Genomic DNA, 20,783 nt, shown 5'->3' on the forward strand with positions numbered 1-20,783 from the left:
TGTCCGTTGCCGGGGGGGGGGGGGTTGTGTGTTTGTGGTTTCACTCTAGTTTTCCTCGCGTCATCCGGCAGTGAGTGGCAGCTGCACTGGTCTGTTGCCAAAATCTTGGGACGACCCGTGTCCGAATTATGCATGACCCGCAGAAAGGGTTGCCCACAGCCTTGGGTAGGCCCATGAGAACACTGAGGGGGGTCTCTGGTTGTTTTTTTTGTTGTTTGTTTTGTTTTGTTTTTGTTAAGAAAATTCTTTGGAGTTATGAATCTGCCATTCCATCAGGTGCAAGCCTCTGCCTCCCACATGCGTCGCTTTCTCAGCGTTCCCGCCGCTTAGCCTATCTCCTCATCCGGTGGCATCCTTCGCTCCTTTGTGCTGCTACGGTTTTATCAGCCGCTAAATCTCCACATTCCTCTTCTCCCAATTTGACTTCAGTAAAACCCAGACTGGCAACCATGAAATCTGTAAACATAAGGGTTTTTTCCCCTTTGTGAGGTGAAAAGATGGTGGCTAGTGACCCCCAAAACCCTGTCTTTCTTTCTTTCTCTCCAAAGTCAGGAAAATCTCCATGATGGCAGGCTTCATTTCCACTGAAATGGCCATTAATCACAGACCCTGACAATCAGCGATATCCAGCAGGGCCATTATGTGCTAAGAATAAGCCGGGCCGGCCATGTCGCGGACCAACAAAAACATGCCTCAGGAAGCAATAGGTTATGGGTGAGATTTTTGATAAGGTCGTTATGATAACGACAGCGACAAGTAATCAGTTAATCAGTAATCAGTTTAGACAGGGTTAGTCTGTTTTCTCTGTGTGTGTGTGTGTGTGTGTGTGTGTGTGTGTGTGTGTGTGTGTGTGTGTGTGTGTGTGTGTGTGTGTGTGTGTGTACGCTCAAGAGTTTCCTTGCTTTGGCTGTGTGAGAATGTTTGGCTTCGTGCCATCCCTGCCCCCTTTCTCCTAGATCCAGATAAACACTGCCTCGCATACAAAAGGAGGACTCACAGTGCCCCCCTTGCCCAACACACACACACACAGACACACGCACACCTACACGCACACACACACACGCATACACACTGAGGGAGAGAGCAAGAGAGAGAGGCTTTAAGTTCCTAAAAAAAGGACAGAAGTTTGTCACACAGGCACGCACACACACACACACACACACACACACACACACACACACACACACACACCTTTGCACACTGCAGTTGCTTTTAGCCCTGTGTGGTTTGTCGAAAATGTTCAGAATTAATCCCACTTCCGTGCCTGTGAGTCAGAGGGATGGGTGGATGGTGAGAGAGAGAGAGAGAGCGAGAGAGAGAGAGAGACGGGGAGGAAGAAAAGAGAGGGAACTTCTATGTGTGTGTTCCTGTGTAGACACTATTTTAATGCTGTGGGGACACGGGCAAATAAAGACTCTTGCATATAAAGGAAGAGGAATCTGGTGTTTTTGTTTCGGTGCATTGGCAGTGCTGTGTGTGGTGTGTGTGTGTGTGTGTGTGTGTGTGTGTGTGTGTGTGTGTGTGTGTGTGTGTGTGTGTGTGTGTGTGTGTGTGTGTGTGTGTGTGTGTGTGTGTGTGTGTGTGTGTGTGTGTGTGTGTGTGTGTGTGTGTGTGTGTGTGTGTGTGTGTGTGTGTGTGAAACCCTATAGTTGGACAGCACTATAGCAAGCCTGTGAAATGCGGTTTCCCAGCCTTTTCCTTTGAGCCAGTCTGAACAGGGCTGTGGTGTGAATGGAGTCCTCCTCGCTCAGCCTGAATGTGTGAATGGGCCCACCTAACATGATTGCACACACACATCACACACACACTGCACCACGCACCGCACACACACACACACTGCACACATGCAGCCTGCTGCACTGCTGCAGGCATTTAATGGAGCATTAATCTCTCTCTAAATCTTTCCCTGTCTGTCTGTCTGTCCCTCCCTCTCTGTGTGAGGATCTCTCTCTCTATCTCTCTCGCCCTCTCCCCCTCCCTCTCTCTGTCTGATATGTGTGACATTTAGATGAATGATGTTGGATGGTTACTGAGGTTAGTGATGTAATATTGCTGTGTGTGTGTGTGTGTGTGTGTGTGTGTGTGTGTGTGTGTGTGTGAGAGAGAGAGAGAGATGTTTTGTGTGATATTTAGATGAATAATGAGAGACCATACTAAGGTTAATGATGTAATGTTTGCCCTGCAGGTGGAGCCCACAGGAATGAGAGTGTGACTCAGCCAGCAGACGGAGGGTGGAGAGGTGACATGCCTCTTTGACGCTAATTTGGAAACAAATGGTAAGCAGTTTAATGTGGGGAAAGGCACACCGTACCCACCACAGCTGTCTCCCAATAGCACCAGGGGAATACTTCACCCATCAGTAGTTATCCACCACACACACACACGTACACACACACACACACACACACCACATTCTTCTGGTTGATGAAATATTGAGCAGGCTTTAGAAGGAGAAAAGCAGAGAACATCAAGTTCACACAATGAGTTCATGTCTCTCAGATACTGCTTTATAACTGCAGTTTGTGTGTGTGTGTGGCCTCACAGTAGAGCAGAAACCTAATTTCTGTCATTCACTGTGAACTGCCTGTGTATGCGCAGCACGTGTGTCCATCATGAGCTGGACGTGTGCAGATGAAGGTCAATCCACTTGAAATCACAAGCATCTATTTCCCATCACATACAGTATATCCAGTGATGCAATTCATTAAATTCAAGTCGTTGTCTACCTCAAGCATTGTGTATTTTTTTTAAGTTTATGGCTCATGGTTCCTTTTATAAAACTGACGATTGCCAAAAAGAAGAAGAGAAGTCCAATAGGAGTTATAACTAGCAAAATCTGACCGCTCTGTTATCTTCAGTGAGACAACTAAAGGACACCAGAAACGTGTGTGTGTGTGTGTGTGTGTGTGTGTGTGTGTGTGTGTGTGTGTGTGTGTGTGTGTGTGTGTGTGTGTGTGTGTGTGTATGTGTGTGTTGGTCATTGTCATAACTGTCTTATATCTTGAGATGATAAAAAATATTGCATGTTTAATGTGTAAATGCCCATCTGTGTGTGTCCGTAGACTCATTGCCATGCTTGGCGGGATGGTGGTTCTCTCCTGTGAGCTGGTCTCATCCCTGCTCTTCACCCTGTGGGCCAGCAGCCTGGTGTGGGCTGCTGAGCCCTACCCAACCTTCAGCCGCAACGACACCCTCTTCGAGCACCTGGCGCTGCACCCCAACGGCGCGCTGGGCCGCGTGTACGTGGGCGCCCGCGACCGCCTCTTCCAGCTGTCGGGCGACCTGCTCCTGGAGGAGGAAGAGCAGACGGGCCCGGTGAAGGACAGCCGCGACTGCCTGCCGCCCGTCACGGAGCAGAACTGCCCGCAGGCGCGGCCCACCAGCAACCACAACAAGCTGCTGCTGGTGGACCCGTTCAGCCAGCAGCTCATCAGCTGCGGCAGCGTCAACCAGGGCATCTGCGAGAAGCGCAGCCTGGACTCGGTGAGAACGCTGCTCTTCGCCGCCGAGCGACCCGTGGACACGCAGTATGTGGCTGCCAACGACCCCAACGTCACCACGGTGGGCCTGGTAGTGGCCGGGGGGCCGTCGCGTGCCGGACGGCAGCCCGTGCTGTTTGTGGGCAGAGGCTTCACCAGCAGCCACCCGCCCATCTCCACACGCAACCTGGCCACCGAGCCCGTCTTCTCGTACGAGGACACGGCCAAGCTGGCGGTGGCCGGCCGTCTGTCCGAGTATGACCACCACTTCGTGGCGTCGTTTGCGCACCGAGCGCACGTCTACTTCCTCTTCTACCGGCGCGACCTGAAGTCACAGTCGCGCGAGTACCGCACGTACGCCTCGCGCGTCTGCCTGGACGACTCGGCCTACTATTCCTACGTGGAAGTGCCGCTCAGCTGCCGCTCGGCCGCCGGGAAGAACTACAACCTGCTGCAGGCCATGCGCGTGGGCCTGCCCAAGGTGCCAGAGCAGAACGGGGGACAGGAGCATGGCTCTGGCCCGGAGACGGAGGTCCTGCTGGGGGTGTTCTCCACACGCTCCACCTCCTCCAGCCGACCCAGTGAGGACTCGGCCCTGTGCATGTTCTCCCTGGAGGAGCTGGACCGCCGGATCAACGCCACACGTGACCTCTGCTACACCCAGCACGGCCGTGGAGAGAACGGTGCCGAGGCCGCCTATATCGAGTACGACGTCAAGTCCAACTGTGCTAATCTACCCTCGGTAAGCTGCCATTCTCCACACCACTACCACTAGTAGTTGTAGTTGTAGTTGTAGTTGTAGTTGTAGTTGTAGTTGTTGTAGTTGTAGTTGTAGTTGTAGTTGTTGTAGTTGTAGTTGTAGCAGCAGCAGCACTCCTTAAGGTTATGGCATTTATTTTGTGCTTGGGTGTCAGCTATGCCATTATGAAATTCCAGGCCTGAATAAACCAATTGCTTTTCAATTGAATTGGTTGGCACCATTAATTGACCCCTCAGCTAACTCATCCCAACCATTTCTGCAGCACTCAGACATATTTTTTTTGCGTGACTGATGGTGTAATTACCATTAATGGCAATAAAAGCCTTTTTCATACTGTGTTACGAGAGCACGCCAGGTCTGTTTTTGCCGTGATAACATGGGCGGCTTCCATTAGGCTAACGCCATTAAAGTGCCTGCAATCTTTTAGCATGCACAAATGTAATCACGTTATAGAGTAATCAATTAGATTTCCTGTTTGTTTGTCGAGGCTCGTTTCTGTGATGTCAGTGTCGCTTTGGGGAATTGCCATTGTGATCGTGCGATGGGCACAGATGGGACCGCAGCTCACGACCTGTGTGTGTGTGTGTGTGTGTGTGTGTGCGGACATTGATTTGTCACACATTTAAAGATTCCCCCTAGAGATACCACAGTGCTTCCAGCTGGTCGTTGGCTCCTCACCCACCGCTCACTTTTTGCAGATTCAGACAGGACAGACTGGCGGTGGCACTGGAACAGTTAATGGGATTTTCCGGAACAGAATCAATATTTTGGATTACCCGCTATTTACCAGGACAGGGCACTTTTAACAAAGACAGATAAAGTCACAACAGTACCCAAAATCTCACAGAAAGTGAGAGATGTAGGGATAGAGGGAGAGAATGAGAGAAAGAGGGACAGAGTGAGAATGTTAGAGATATGAGGGAAGGTGGGAAGAGGATTTGATGAATTGTATGACAGGAAAGATGTGATGCTGCATTTGTCTACGTCCACACCAGGATTAAACACAGCAAGCCTTTATATAACCTAGCGTGTTCTGTGTTGCTGCTGACGTGTCCAGACTTGACGAGGCTATTCTTACAATCCCGAGACCCACTGCCTCATCCCCAACACTCTCCAGATGGGCTGTGTTTAGACCGTGGGCATAGGCACAGAGGAATACGACCTCATGGGGATCCGTTTCATTCTCAACCAAAAGACCTGGCTACGGATCCATAGAAATACCAAGACAATAGACAATGGATTTATAGCTACTAGACTAGAACACAAACATCACTTCGAAGTGCCCAGATCACATTTGGGTGATATGATGACGACAGGCGTTCTGAGGCTCTTTAGGAGCTGTGGGAAAATGGAGATCGTTGTTCGGAGAAACAAATTAGGCAAAATGGACAGAACCCAAAGATATTGAAGTGTTCTGACTTTCATAAGGGCTTTGATCTTGTCGATTGAAATTAAACAACGATTTATTTGTACGAACGTCGTCCCCTTATGATGAACATGGAAGGAGCCGTTGATTGTTGATTTGAGTGACTGGTTTTCAGTGGAAGTGTCTGGGAATTTGTGTGAGAGCTGCATTTTGCCAGAGTGGAGCACTTTAACTGCCAAAGAATAGAAGCGATGGCAAATCTCCTGAAAGCCCCAAAAGCCTTTGAAAGGGCTGCCAAATGCCTGCAATACCTTCGACCCCCCCCCCCCCCCACACACACACACACACACACACACACACCCCACCGACCCCAGCAATACATTTCTCATGTGTGAAATAAGGGGAAAGGGAAAACAATGAATAGTCCTCGTTACAAAGTAGCATCACAGCTTTTTGAAGCGATGAATGCAAAAGTTTACTCAGGAATGTTCACTCCTTTTTCTTGAAGTCGCTTTAACTATTGACATTGAAGTTCGAATTTTTGGAGGTGTGGTGATTGTTCTTTGAATGACATTGCTACTATTTCTGTCTGTTTGATTTAGAACACCCTTGATGCTTACCCTTGCGGCTCAGACCACACCCCCAGTCCGATGGCTAGCCGGGTGCCCGTGGAAGCTGAACCCATATTGGACAGCCGGTCCGTCCGTCTCACAGCCGTGGCAGTCAGCGTGAGGGCAGGACACACCATCGCCTTCTTGGGAGACTCCAAGGGCAACCTGCACAAGGTGAGGAGTGTTTGCTGTGCATAAATGCACACATGTTTCAACATGTGACCACACAGAGGGCAAGACGACCTCTATTAAGATGGCTGTGAAGTGAGTCTCATTTGGTATTCTGTGCACACACATGTGCACACACACACACACACACACACACACACACACACACACACACACACACACACACACACACACACACACACATACACACGCTCACACATGCTCACGGTCACACACACACACACACACACACACACACACACACACACACACACACACACACACACACATGCTCACAGTCACACACACACACACCTTTTCTCACTTGGCGTCATATAACTGTCCATCTGTCAGACGGGTTCACTGGCGGCCTGAGAGCCTTGAACCTCTGCCTGTCTCCCTAAATCGTCCTCAGATGTCTGGTCTCTCATCCCGTGCCAGAGGGCCGGGGTCAGGAATAGAAGGAGCTCTGTGCTTGAGAGGGATCGGCTGCAGACCCATGCAAAAGCTCCAAGAATATTATTAGAGGTCCTGCTCTTGCCAAAGAGCTAATCTGTCGTGTATAGCATCTCCATTTGTGCTTTCTTAAAGCTTTCACCACTGTGAAGTCTGCTATTTATATTTGCAATGGGACTTTTTAATATGTAATACGAGAGGGGAGTACATCTGTCCTGGGTGTTTATTTTCTTTCTCGATTTAATAATGTGTCATACTCTTTTTTTTTAAGTCATTGTTTTTACCTCTTGGTATAGTTTTTTTGGCTCTCCGTGTCCATCAAGTACAGAGGCATGTTCACGAGAATGAAGCCAGTGTGGATAGCTGCCTGTCCAAAGATGTAGTCTTTTAAAAACTCTGGTCTGTGAAACGGCTCTGGGTTGTGTGTGTAGCCGTCAACAGAGAAGAGGTCAAAATGAGGTCATCTCGCATGTCTGTAAACAGACTTTAAACCGAAAGTCATGACGACGCATGCCTTTCCACCGGTAATTCCGCTGCAGAAACATACAACGGGAGGCTCAGCCATAGCTTGGGGGCACGCTGCGCTAACATGGTGCTGTGTGATGGAAATCTGATGGCCTCTGGTGCGGCTGGCCCTCTCTCCTCTGAGGAAGAGATTTAAGATTAAGAGACAAAATCAGATAACAGGAGGACAGTCATCTCTGAAATGACCTCTAACATAACCCCCCCCCCCCCCCCATGGCAGTAGCGTAGCAGAGAGAAAGAAAGGAAGGAAGAAAGAAAGCAAGAAAGAAAGGAAAATTATGACTCGTAAGAAAGAAGTTTGAAGTTCAAGGAAGATCTGAAATGGTGGTGTGGAGCAGGGTGAGCAAGGATGAGTAGGAGGAGAAAGTGTGTGTAGGTGTGTGTTCAAATATTATTCTTATATCTTTTCAATTGCATAGTCCCATAAACAAGGAAGCAAATAAGGTTGTCAGTACTGCAAAGAGAAAGGACACAACTGAGACACACACACACACACACACACACACACACACACATTAGCCAGTTCTCTTTCGGCGAGCCCCGACCGTGTGTGTCACTGATCACATCGTCCGGCCATGACTCAGCTCTTTGTGTGCGCGGACCCGGCGCAGCCACCACTCAGTGACATCATAATGGACTCCTGACACACACACACACAGGGCGCCATTGTCACCATGGAGACGGTGCACACTGTGGCATGGGGCTGTGTGTCACGACCCAGAGGCGAATAGCACCCTTGTCGCTGTCTGACACACACACACACACACACACACACACACACACACACACACACACACACACAAACACACACACACGGGCTAAAACACAGCCAGGCTGCTCAGACACTCACAGCTCTTGTGAATGACCTCCCTTTTTCTCTGTCCAGGCACCACAGCAGAGGATATCCCTCTCAGCTGCATGTAGCCCATACGGGAAGTGTGTGTGTGTGTGTGTGTGTCTGTGTGTGTGTAAGAGAGTGAGAGTTAGTTGGTGAAAGACCCATTGTTCTGTTGAACTTGGGCTTGTGTGATTTGACGGGAATTAGGTCCCACTTTGTAGAAGATCATGGACAAATATAGACTTTGTTTACATTAGTCAGATTCAGATGAGATACTCACTTTGCTGTACTCTAGATGGGAAAATACAGCTTGCCTTTAATTGCCACCATCGACATCGTTTTCTGTTTTATTGCTGTACTTGCCCTTGTACGCGTGTTAGGTTTGTATGTGTTGTGTACATTTACCACATGTATGCTAGCATGCTTATCATGATACATGTAGAAATGAATTTGCCATGTTTCTAATTGATTTCCCTCCCCTCTTTCCTCCCTCTCCTTCTTTCACAAGTTCTTCCTGCCCTGATGTCATTGTTTTTACATTGAGCATCTTCATACCTAAACCCCTGTTCTTAACTCTTGTCCGGCTACCATGCAGAACACATCCAGAGCGAGACTAAACAGGGTGTTCAACTTCGCTATGAGAAATAACAACTGTGATGAATAATGTCCTTAGTGGTGTCTGTTACAAAAGGACTGGAAAACCAACCAGTCATCTGAAAGTTTGAGGTTTTCTTTATACACAAGTATAAAAAACTAGATTTTAGTTCACACCATGGGACAATTATTATTATAATTTTTTTTTAGTTGATACATCAGCTCCTGTACACTCACATTCATTTATCTCATTTATTCTTCTCTTTCACACACTATCTGTGATGTTATGTATTGATATTTTTTGTTAATCAGCATTGCAGCTGTTTCTCATTGACATCATCCTTAATTACAGTTGTGTCTGGGTTAGCTTTTCCAACCAAACATTAAGTTGAAATTACTGGTCTCAAGTAATGAAGTGTCAGGGAGAGCCATTAAAAACGTGTGGTGAGCATGTCTGACGATGACCAGCATGTCTGACGAAGACCAGCATTGCCAACGCTGTCTATGCAACCCTCGGTACAGTACGATCGCATGAGGTTTGTACCTGCTGGTTCTCTGTATTTAGTTGTTCTTAATGATTCTCTCTCTTTCTCTCTTTTCTCCTTTTTCTCTCTCTCTGTGTGTGAATGGATGTTCGTCAGGTCTTCCTGGGCCCAAACGGTGAGGTGGAGGAATATGCAGTCATCACCATCCAGCCTAACGTTCCCATCAGCAACGAGCTTATCCTGGACCAGTCAGAGGAGCACCTCTACATCATGACCCACACCATGGTAGCACACACACACACACATCACACGTGCAAACACACACACACACACACGTGCAACACACACACACACACACACACACACACACACACACACACACACACACACACACACGTGCAAACACATACACGGACAAACACACACACAGAGAAACACACACACATACAGATACAAACATGGACATGGACAAACACACAGACACACACACACACACACACACACACACACACACACACGAACACACACACACACACACACACACACAGTTTACGGAGTGTACTGACTGCTTTCTTTGTATTTGTTGTGACCTAGTTGGAGAAGAGGCCTGTAGCAGAGTGCCATCAGCACATAGACTGCCATTCCTGTCTGTCTGCCCACGATCCTTACTGCGGCTGGTGTGTGCTGGAAGGAAGGCGAGTAACACACGCAAACACTAAACTATGAAATTGCAAGACATGGACCTCTTTTATCTTTTCTGTTGCAGCTGCTCTGTGGCAAATCAGCCAAAGCTTTTGTACCTTTTCCCAGCAATATATCTTTAACGGCATTGGATTTGTATGGGTTTGATTATAAATTGGCATCGAAATCCCTGAGGCTAAGCAAGTGTGTGTGTGTGTGTGTGTGTGTGTGTGTGTGTGTGTCTCGTGTGTGTGTGTGTGTGTGTCTCGTGTGCGTGTGTGTGTGTGTCTCGTGTGCGTTGGTGTGTGTCTCGTGTGCGTGTGCGTGTGCGTGTGCGTGTGCGTGTGCGTGTGTGTGTGTGTGTCTGTCTCGTGTGCGTGTGTGTCTGTCTGTGTCTGTCTGTCTGGTATGCGTGTGTGTCTGTCTGTCTGTCTCGTGTGTGTGTGTCTCGTGTGCGTGTGTGTCTGTGTGTGTGTGTGTGTGTCTGTCTGTCTGTCTCGTGTGTGTGTGTCTGTCTGTCTGTCTGTCTGTCTCGTGTGTGTGTGTCTGTCTGTCTCGTGTGTGTGTGTGTGTGTGTGTGTGTGTGTGTGTGTGTGTGTCTGTCTGTCTCCGGTGTGTGTGTGTGTGTGTCCTGCAGGTGTGGCCAGCGTGTGGAGTGTGCGCGTGGGGGACAAGATGGCCAGTGGTTGTGGAGCTTTGACATGGAGCAGCAGTGCCTGAGTGTCCAAACCCTTCAGCCCTCCAACATAAGCCACGAGGAGAAGAGGAGTGTATGTACACACACACACACTCACACTCACACTCACACTCACACTCACACTCTCTCTCACACACACAGACACACACTCAAAACAGATGCACTGATTCACTATTAGTCACATACACATACATACACACACACACACACGCAGACAGCTGCACAGATGCACATCTGTATGTGCAAACTTATACCCTCATGCACACACACACACACACACACAGAGACACACACACAGTTTACGTATGCACACAGATATGCATGTTCACACACCTTTGAATGCACAAGCATGCCCTGACACAGCCTAACAGCTGCAGTGTAATGAAAATGGGGTATTTAGCCCTTCCTGACCCTCTCAGTGTTGGGAAAGAAAAAGAATGCACATGCGCACACACACACACACACGCACACGCACACGCACACGCACACGCACACACACGCGTGCGTCCACGCATCCTAGTGATTTATAGCCTTTCTCACACAGCCATGGGCAGCTCTTCAGGTCAGACCCATAAATAAAACAAGGCCCTGTGTCTGACTTTACCTGCTCTCCATGGGGCTCTGTCTGCGCCGCTGCTGCTGCACCTTGGGCTTGACTGCTCTGCTCCGCTCCGCTCTGTGCGAAGCCTCTGCTTGTTTTTGTAGAAAGTTAATGAGATGACAGGGGAAGCGATGACTATCTGAGTCAGTCCAGCAGCGGGAAATAGAAAAAACATCAGCGCCATAAATCAGATGTTTGGTGAAACGCCTGCAGATGACAGTTGGGGTAATGTGCAGACTGAGATTTATTTTGTTAATGTAGAGACCAGTGGGGGGGGAGGAAGAGTAATGACGAGGAGCAATGTGGTTGAAGGGATGTGTGTGTGTACGTAAACAATTCCCTGTGTGTATGTGGACAACTGTGTGTGTGTGTGTGTGTGTGTGTGTGTGTGTGTGTGTGTGTGTGTGGCTTAAGTAATCATCACGGACAATCATTCCATTCTTTCCAATCTGGTCCATCATAGTTTCAACTCTTGGAAATCACTCCTGGACGTCTGCCATTCTCTTTTGCGGTCAGCTGCCTTTCATCTTAATTTCTCTCTCACCCCCTCTCCTCTTATCCTCCTCACGCAGGTCTCTCTGTCAATCCCTGGGCTTCCCCATCTTGAGGCGGGGGAGTCTTACTCCTGCTACTTCCAGGAGAACTCCAGCCCTGCCACCATCAGCGACGCGGGCGTCACCTGCTCCTCGCCTGATACCAGCAAGGTGCCTGCTGTGCCCCGTGGACAAGGTGAGGACCACACACACACACACACACACACACACACACACACACACACACACACACAGCCACATGCACACACATAGCCACATGCACACACACACACACACACACACACACGCACATATACACAGACACACGCACACACACACACACACACACAAACACACACACACACACACAGACACACACAAACACACACACACACACACAGACACAAAGACACAAAGACACAGGGCTCCTCCTGAAAGCCACCGATGACACATGGCTGTGGGTCCACTATCAGGCGGCTGAAGTTCAGTCACAGCCACCAATGACACATGTCCTGGAGTGTCTGGGGAACAGTTAAGATGGGTTTGATGTTCTTATTTGTTTTCGCACGTGGTGCTGTATTGGGTTGTAGGGCTATGGGTCATGGAGTTGTGCTATTTTGAAGCTGTTGTCAGTTTTTGTGCAGATTGGAAGGCTGCTATTAGGAACACAACCAGAGGGGTGCCTGTGCTCTCATTTGGAGACATATGCCGAATGTAAATTATGCGCGCACACACACACACACACACACACACACACACACACACACACACACAATAATGCATTAGAGGTGCCCCATGTGCACTCAACTGTCATAAAGGCATTCCTGCTCCACTCGTGTTTATTTGGCTAAATCTGGAGCATTCTTGAGATGGCGCTCCCGGCTGTATTGGAGGGGAACGTTTGTGTGTGTGTGTGTCTTGTTTGGATAATTAGGCGGTGATTAGGAGGTTATGCCTCTGGCTCTTACTGTGAGGCCTGTGTTGGCAAAATCGCCAAAATCCCACAAGTAGATAGTGGAAGCAGATTGAGAAGCTCGGTGCGAGAACTGTATGTTTTGACATGCTTCAATGTGTCCAAGGACTTGGGGGCATTTCTAAATGTGTGTTTATTTGTGTGTGTGTGTGTGTGTGTGTGTAGGCTCATAGAGATTGAGCAGATTTGAGCTGTGCTGCGCTGTCCGGAGCCCAGATGGATTCTGTTATGTCTCTCCTGTTTTGACTCCCAGATTTAAAGAGCCTTTTCTCTCAAACACACACACACACACATTCTCCACCTCTCGTGTTGTGTTTTGAGGATCCTGCTGCTCTTTGAAAGGAAGGGACTGTTACTGGAGCTCCGTTGGGTCCCACAACAATAGCCGCGATAAGCCATCATAAATATTTTTAGAGCAGATGATAAAGGGCATGGCAGGCCAGAACAGAAGATGCTAACTTGGCGCCCACAGAGTCTGTCTCCCTTTTGCATTCTCTCTTTACTTTTCTTTTTCATTAATCTGTTTTTCCCTCTCTCTCTCTTTCTCTCTCTCTCTCTCTCTCTCTCTCTCTCTCTCTCACTATCTATCACTCTCTCTCTCTCTCTCTCTCTCTCTCTCTCTCTCTCTCTCTCTCTCTCACTATCTATCACAGACTTTGTCACAGTCAGCCTGTCGCTGCGTTTTGGGGATGTGGTGGTAACCTCCAGGGAGTTCACCTTCTACGACTGCGAAGCCGTCAAACAGCTGTCCGGGAGTATGCCGTAAGTACCTACCTACACACACACACACACACACACACACACACACACACACACACACACACACACACACACACACACACACACACTCACACACACCCCTTTTCCACCACCACTCACCTCTGTCTCTCTCCCTCATTCATTCATTCCTCCCTCCCTGCTGCCTGTATTCATCTCTCATTCCCCTCTCATTCCAGATGGGGTCTGATCATTTTTTAATGAGAATCGGTCTTCCCATTACTGTTTAATTAGTGTTAGTTTATTAATTAGTGTTTTAAATAAAGGGGCGGTCAACCAGCTCAGGAGAGAACACATGCTGCCAGATGGTTCTGAAAAATGAGGTGTTTTTTGAGCTCTCTGAGCCCTACCAGATGATTTAATTTGCTTCAGTTTTGCTCTATTTCACTCTCAGCATCTCTTCCAAAGGGCTGGAAAGATCCATTCCCACTCTTGTTCTGTTTCACTCTGACTTCTCAGTGTTTCACTGGTGACAGGCAGACTGTTACCTTTAATATTGGACATGACATATTTTTGGCTGCCGCCTCCCGTCTGGCTGCCGTCTGGGTGGCCCTTGGTGAGAGTTCTTTGAAAACATCCCAAGCTTTTGGGGCTTGAGGTCTGACCCAGATTTGACCCCCACCCCCACCTAACCCCGCGGTTGGATTCTGCCAGGTCTTGGGAACCACTCATCAGTGGTCCAGGGGAGTAGTTCTGCAGAGCCTCATATCAGCTGTCTCCGAGCTGCAGACTCCCAGGAGGTTGGAGCCCTGCAGAGCGTCACTGTATGGGAAGTGATGCCGATGGAGGTCAGGTTCGTCTCTCTGGCGACCCCTTCCTCAGGGCTGCTTCCATCCTGCTTCTCTCTCTGAGTTAGGCTGGCTATTCCCTGTATGCCAGCCACAGAAAGACCACTGGCCATTTTTAACTTCAACTTTGTGGCTTCCACATGACTTTGTTATTTTTCCTTCGGTATAGCCCTTCTTCTTTTCCCACACTCTCTCTTGGATTCTTTGTATAAAAGAACTGAACTGTTTTTAGTTTTCATATTTCATCTTGAGTTGTTGTTGTCCTCTGTCCTGCCACAACCTGCCCCCTGGCTGTACACCAATGGTCAAAAGTCTCTAATGTCCTCTGTCCCGTCCAGTTGCCGTGGCTGCGTGCTGAGCCGATGGAGGTGTAACTGGTGTGTCCACCAGCACACGTGCACACACAAGCCCTCCTGTGACGAAGGTCTCATCATCTACAACGAACATGTGAGTCACCATGTTGTAAACATGGCCCGTGCTCTTTTCTGCTCAACTGTCTAGGGAAAAGGTGGACTATTGTTTGTGTGTGTGTGTGTGTGTGTGTGTGTGTGTGTGTGTGTGTTAGAGTGGAGCACTCAGTCATATGAGAACAAGCATGGTAAGTCAATTACCAATTTTAATTGGGTGGAACCTACTTTGGTGTGCCTGAATGTGTGCTTTAATTCAGTCAGCAATTGCAGTCATGGCTTAACCTGATTTTTGCTCTATGATTCAGGCTCATTGTGTGCCACACTGACTAACTTCACAAATGTGATTAATTTCCATCTCCATGATGTGTGACAGAGCAGGAGTGTGTGCGTGCGTGCTTGCTTGTGTGTTATTGTTTGTTTGTGTGTGTGTGTGTGTGTGTGTGTGTTTGTGTGTATGCGTCCGTCCGTCCATAGTCATTTCCACTCCAGTTCCCCTAATGCATTGGTGTCACATCTGGTTTGCATTAATATTGATATTGCCGGTGTGTTTTTAAGTTTGATTTGAGTTAGTTTTATTTTTATTTTGTTGTTATGTTTTCTCCTCTGTCCTCTCCTACCCCCTCCTCCGGCCCGCGTGCTCCTTCTCCCTTTCCCAGTTCACATTCCCAACCTCACCCCCTCCAACAAGTCGGCTGGTGAAGCTCACCACCACCGCCCTGACCACCCCAGCGAGAACCACCTCAGCCCCAACCACTCAGCCCCCCACCGAGCCCCCTACAACCACAGCCCCAACTACAACCACCACCACCACCACCACCACCACCACCACTGAAGCCCCCACCACCACCACTAAAGCAACAACCACCCCAAAGCCAACCACTACCACACCTGAACCCACCACGCCGATGCACACCACCCGCGCCGCCACGCCGGAGCCCACGTTGGCCCCCACCACCACCGAGCCTCTGCTGTCCCCGGCAGACCCGACCACCCTGCTCCCCGACGGCCCGACAGCCCCTGTGCTGGAGGAGACAACCTCCGAGGAGCTTACTTTGGAGACGGAGACGGAAGCGGAGGCATTGAGTGAAACAGACATCGCTGTGGTGACAGTGGCCGACCTGCAGATCATCGTTGTGGAAACGGAAGCACCACCAATCACAGAGAGGCAGCAGGTGATCGTGCAGGAGGAGGAGGAGGAGGAGGATGGGGTGATGCCCTTCAGGATGCCAGATGCCCCCCAACCTCTGGAGGAGCCAGGGATGGAGGCTCCCGCTTCCCCGAGCAGCGAGGCTCCAGCCATGGAGGAATCCGCCACTGATGCCCCCATGCAGACCTCCCAGGAGAGCCCCATCCCCCCTGAAGAAGACCTGGAGCCCACACTCATCCAGCCCGAAACAGGCACAGATGCTCCGGAGGAAGACACCGCAGCCGACCCGGAAGTACTCCAGTGGCCCAGGGAGGAAGTGGTTGAGAAAGGGGAGGGGACAGTGGGCAGGGCTGAGAACGACACCACCACCTTCTCGGCCGCCACCATGCTATCCGGCGACGGCGAGGCGGAGAACGGTGCGCCAGCGTACCTGCGGCTCCTGGACGCCGACTCGGAGCTGGACTACCAGTACGACATGGCCGAGGCTTACCTGCCGGTGAGTCCAGACCCCCTCAGGAGCACTCCGTGATGGAAGGCCATTAGAAACCCCCACCTCCTCTCCCTTCCTGTCCTATCTGTGTCACGTTCAATTCAGTTTAATTTCAGTTACGTTGCCTTTTAAAAAATAACCTAAAAAAACAACTATAAACAGGAGTTGTTTTGGCTTTTTTGTTATATGAGTTATAGTTTGTTGTAGTTCATTTTTCAGCAGTTTTTCATCCAAGCTTTAAATTACTTTAGTAATGACTGAAGAAGCTAGTTGTGTGTGTGTGTGTGTGTGTGTGTGTGTGTGTGTGTGCGTGCAGGTAGTTGAATGACGTGTTGGATGTGTGTGTTTAGAGATAGACGGCAGGAGTGAGGTGCTTGTGTATGTGTTGTACTCGAGGTCTGTTTGATAACACTGATGAGAGACTTTTACAAAGCGTCTTCAAGGTATGCCTAACCTTGGATCGTGTAAGATCTGGGTGATCGGAGTGGTGTGGGTGTGTGTGTGTGTGTGTGTCTGTGTCTGTGTGTGTGTGTGTGTAACCTTAGATTTCATGATTAGGATGATGAGGGCTGATTCTAAGTGTGTTTTCTCAGTATGTCCTCAGTGATGAGGGTGTGTTTTGAACATACGTCTAACCTGGCTGAGTTTGATTAGGCTGATGAGGGCTTGTCTGAACGCACGTCTGTGTGTGTGTGTGTGTGTGTGTGTGTGTGTGTTTTAACCCTGCTGTGTGTGTGTTCAGGGCGATGAGGGCTCTGTGTTTAGCTTGGGGGCGTCGGCGTGTCCATGCGTGGAGAAGGTTCAGGGCTCCTCCCTCCTGCCCGTGCAGGTGGAGAGGAAGATCACACTGCAGGCCCGCAACCTGCACCTCTACCAGGTACATTACCACACACACACACACACACACACACACACACACTCACCCAGGCATGTGTGTACACTCATGTAGATACATATACTGTACTTTCTTCCACATATACATAAATGCAAACTTAAGTACATATGCAAGACACTGCATATGTAACCAATGTCTAATATGAAATTAATTCTTTGACCAACACTAAAAATGTGCGTGCGTGTGTGTGTTTGTATGCGTGTTTGTATGTAAAGGATCGTGACCTGGAGTATGAGTGTGTACTAGTGATCGAGGGCCGTACGGTAGTGGTGGACGCCTACGTGGAGAATGATGATTCAGACCCTGAGGTGTTTGACATCACCTGCCAGCTTCACAAGGTAAAGCATCATCTTGAATGCCAGACAGCAGCAGTAATGCAAGAAGTAAAACCATCAAGAAACTGTCAAGTAGAGAGGCCTGTAGAAAATCACAAACAGGCCAGAGGCCTAACAGGCAGATCATTCACTGTGACATTGATTATATATGAGATATGAAGCTTAAGACACTTGCAATGACAACAGGAACTGTATTTGATGCATCTCTGGTGAAATACCATGTATGATTTATTTATGTCTTTGTGAGAGCTGTGCCTCAGTGTTGTAGTTGTGACAGTCAGAGGCACAGTAACGGATCATTGACGACACTCTGTGTTCTCCCTAAGTACTCGTACTCAGCTCCTGTGGAGGAGTACCACGCCATGGTGTACGTGAAGAGGAGGAACACCTTTCACGTGGACAGTGTACCACACCTCTACGGTAAGCACCCCCTGTCAGTCACAGGACCCTATACCCTTCAGCAATGTGGTCATAGGTAAGGCAGGGGCTCTTGTTTTGGTTGGCTGTCCAAACTTTGGTTTGGCGAGAATGGATGAAATTCAACCTCAGATGAGAAACGAGGAGAAAGAAAAGGAGCCGGTCCACTGCCGACCTTCCTCTGAAACTTTTTTGTTTTGGTAACTTTTTTAGATCTAGAGAGGCTTGTGCTCGGCCTGAGCCTGCCTGCACATGGAACAGTAGCGCACAGCTGGTGTAGGGAGGACAGCTGTGTTTTTGCCTCTCAGCCGTTGGTGCTATTTTTCTTACTCCGCTCACATATGGTATCTATTTACACTCCATAGCTAGTTCTGCTAGAGCCCCGAGCCCGGCAGCCGAGTTTGCATCCGTGTGTGTGTGTGTGTGTGTGTGTGTGTGAGACTGTGTGAGGGAAAGTGCGTGTGTGTGTGTGTGAGTGTGTGTGAGGGAAAGTGCGTGTGTGTGTGTGAGAGAGTGTGTGTGTGTGTGTGTGATCCAAATCCATGTCTAACTTTGTACTTATGGGTGTTTGTGAGTGATTGTGATGTGACAAGTTTATGGGTCAGTATTTTCACTTAACAGAGCACTGCAGCCTCCCAAGTGTAGTAATTCTTCGTATGTGTCACAGTAAAATTGTCCAAAGGCTAACGCTTTGACAGCATAAACAGATCACTTCATTTGTAATGCTGCCAACCTCAAAAACAGCTTTGAAGTTCATTCTCCAAAACCAATAACGTTCATGAAGGCGAAAATGACTCAGTAGTAATATCAGTAGTTCTAAATCAAGACAATGTTCTTGTTACTTTGTTGACACTATGTCTGCAGCTTGTGTTCTGGAATTTGTCTGTTTAAAGTTCACAAAGGATACAATATGCACATCACTGTACAATTGTAATGTTGTGTGCTGTGTCATATTAGCAAAGAAACATTATGTTTCTGTGTTACAGTGATGCTACACACTGTTTTGTGTGTTTGAGGGAGACTGTTGTTTCAATGTTTTTTCAATGCTTTTTTGTTTTGTCCACCCACATCTATGCTTTGTGCCTGTGACGGTGAAGCTGCACAACTTAACCTGTTGACCAGTGTGACATTGCACACCTATACTTGTGCATTGTGTATTTGAGTGATGTTGTAAATCTGTACCTGTGTGTGTGTGTGTGTGTGTGTGTGTGTGTGTGTGTGTGTGTGTGTGTGTGTGTGTGTGTGTGTGTGTTTCAGTGACGCTGTATAACTGCTCGGTGGGCCGCTCTGACTGCAGCCGCTGCCACACGGCGGAGCAGAAGTACAGCTGTGTGTGGTGCGGTGGCGGCCATGCCAAGTGTGTCTACAGCGGCTCCTGCCACCAGGCCGTGGAGGAGACCTGCCCCGCACCTGTCATCCATTTTGTGAGTAGGCCCGAAGTTTGATCACAGTATAGGATGTGTCGACCTGATGTCAATGGCACAAAATCACTGTGTGTGTGTGTGTGTGTGTGTGTGTGTGTGTGTGAATCTGTGAATAATCCTGCTCTTTTCATTTATTATTTATATATATCTTGTATTTATTCTGGTCTTGTAACATTTCAGTCTCATTGTTGATGATGTTGTGTTTTGTCCTCCAGATTGAACCGCTTTCAGGGTTGATTGAGGGGGGCACCCACCTCATCATCACAGGCTCCAACCTGGGGCAGAAGGCCCAGGACATCCAGCACTCGGTCACTGTGGCCGGGGTGCCCTGTGAAGTCATCCCCGACCTCTATGAGATCTCTTCCAGGTAAAGCGCCTGATCGCTCCGGCCAGTCTCACAGTCAGATACTCAAACGCCTGTGATTGGCTGTGTGCTTTAGGTGAGATGAAGACGGGCTGAGTGTCAGAGGGGTTCACTCACAGTTAGATCTGTGGAGTAACACACTTACTGCTTACTTTGCTGGTCAGCTGAGGAAAGACTGAGTAATCGCGCCCACTATAGTGTCAGGGGGTTTAGTGCATCTCTGTTCACATCTCACTAATCGTGCCCATCATAGTGACACAAGGTTCACTCACAGTTAGATCTGTGGAGTAACACGTTTACTGCTTACTTTGCTGGTCAGCTGAGGAAAGACTGAGTAATCGCGCCCACTATAGTGTCAGGGGGTTTAGTGCATCTCTGTTCACATCTCACTAATCGTGCCCATCATAGTGACACAAGGTTCACTCACAGTTAGATCTGTGGAGTAACAGGCTTACTGCTTACTTTGCTGGTCGGCTGAGGAAAGACTGAGTAATCGCGCCCACTAAAGAGTCAGGGAGTTTAGTGCATCTCTGTTCACATCTCACAAATCGTGCCCATCAAAGTGTCAGGGGGTTCACTGTCCGTTAGATCTGTGAATTTACACCTGTAGCATTAGCATTTTAAGTTGATTAGCATGTAAAGTTGATTAGCATGTCCTGTGATTACTCTGCTGGTGGCTACTTCATGAAACCACATTGTGGGCTGACTAAATTCTCTTGAGGGGACATGCAGATTGTCAACACCCACACGTAAGCAGCATGGGTGGTTTACAGTATGCATCCACAGACAGTTGGGATTGTACAGCACACTGGCCGTAGCCAAAACTGGGACAAAGGGGGATAAAGGTTAAAACGAGTAAATAATCATCCCCTGGATTGAACACCGGATTAAATCTAGCACACCTGGTATTGTAATGTCTGAAGTATTACAGCGCTGTGGCTTGTGTGTATTTAATGTCCATGTCCTCCT

At 48.7% G+C, this 20,783-nt stretch overlaps 1 protein-coding gene across 1 annotated transcript in view; it reads left to right on the top strand.

Annotated features, from left to right (window-relative positions):
* Positions 1-20,783, top strand: part of plxnb1b (plexin b1b) — a gene marked incomplete at its 3' end in the record, with an annotated part of 80,851 nt that overhangs the window by 48,101 nt on the left and 11,967 nt on the right. The window contains exons 3-17 of the mRNA XM_080845493.1: positions 2,186-2,276; positions 3,063-4,221; positions 6,208-6,390; positions 9,439-9,567; positions 9,877-9,977; positions 10,601-10,733; positions 11,834-11,990; positions 13,421-13,529; positions 14,671-14,779; positions 15,399-16,385; positions 17,122-17,256; positions 17,490-17,612; positions 17,936-18,029; positions 19,284-19,450; positions 19,666-19,817. Coding sequence (XP_080701619.1) covers positions 3,073-4,221; positions 6,208-6,390; positions 9,439-9,567; positions 9,877-9,977; positions 10,601-10,733; positions 11,834-11,990; positions 13,421-13,529; positions 14,671-14,779; positions 15,399-16,385; positions 17,122-17,256; positions 17,490-17,612; positions 17,936-18,029; positions 19,284-19,450; positions 19,666-19,817 — 3,728 coding nt within the window. The 5' untranslated portion in view covers positions 2,186-2,276; positions 3,063-3,072. The remainder of the gene's footprint in view (positions 1-2,185; positions 2,277-3,062; positions 4,222-6,207; positions 6,391-9,438; positions 9,568-9,876; positions 9,978-10,600; positions 10,734-11,833; positions 11,991-13,420; positions 13,530-14,670; positions 14,780-15,398; positions 16,386-17,121; positions 17,257-17,489; positions 17,613-17,935; positions 18,030-19,283; positions 19,451-19,665; positions 19,818-20,783) is intronic.

Source organism: Sprattus sprattus (assembly GCF_963457725.1).
Source record: "Sprattus sprattus genome assembly, chromosome: 10".
Classification (NCBI taxonomy): Eukaryota; Metazoa; Chordata; class Actinopteri; order Clupeiformes; family Clupeidae; genus Sprattus; species Sprattus sprattus.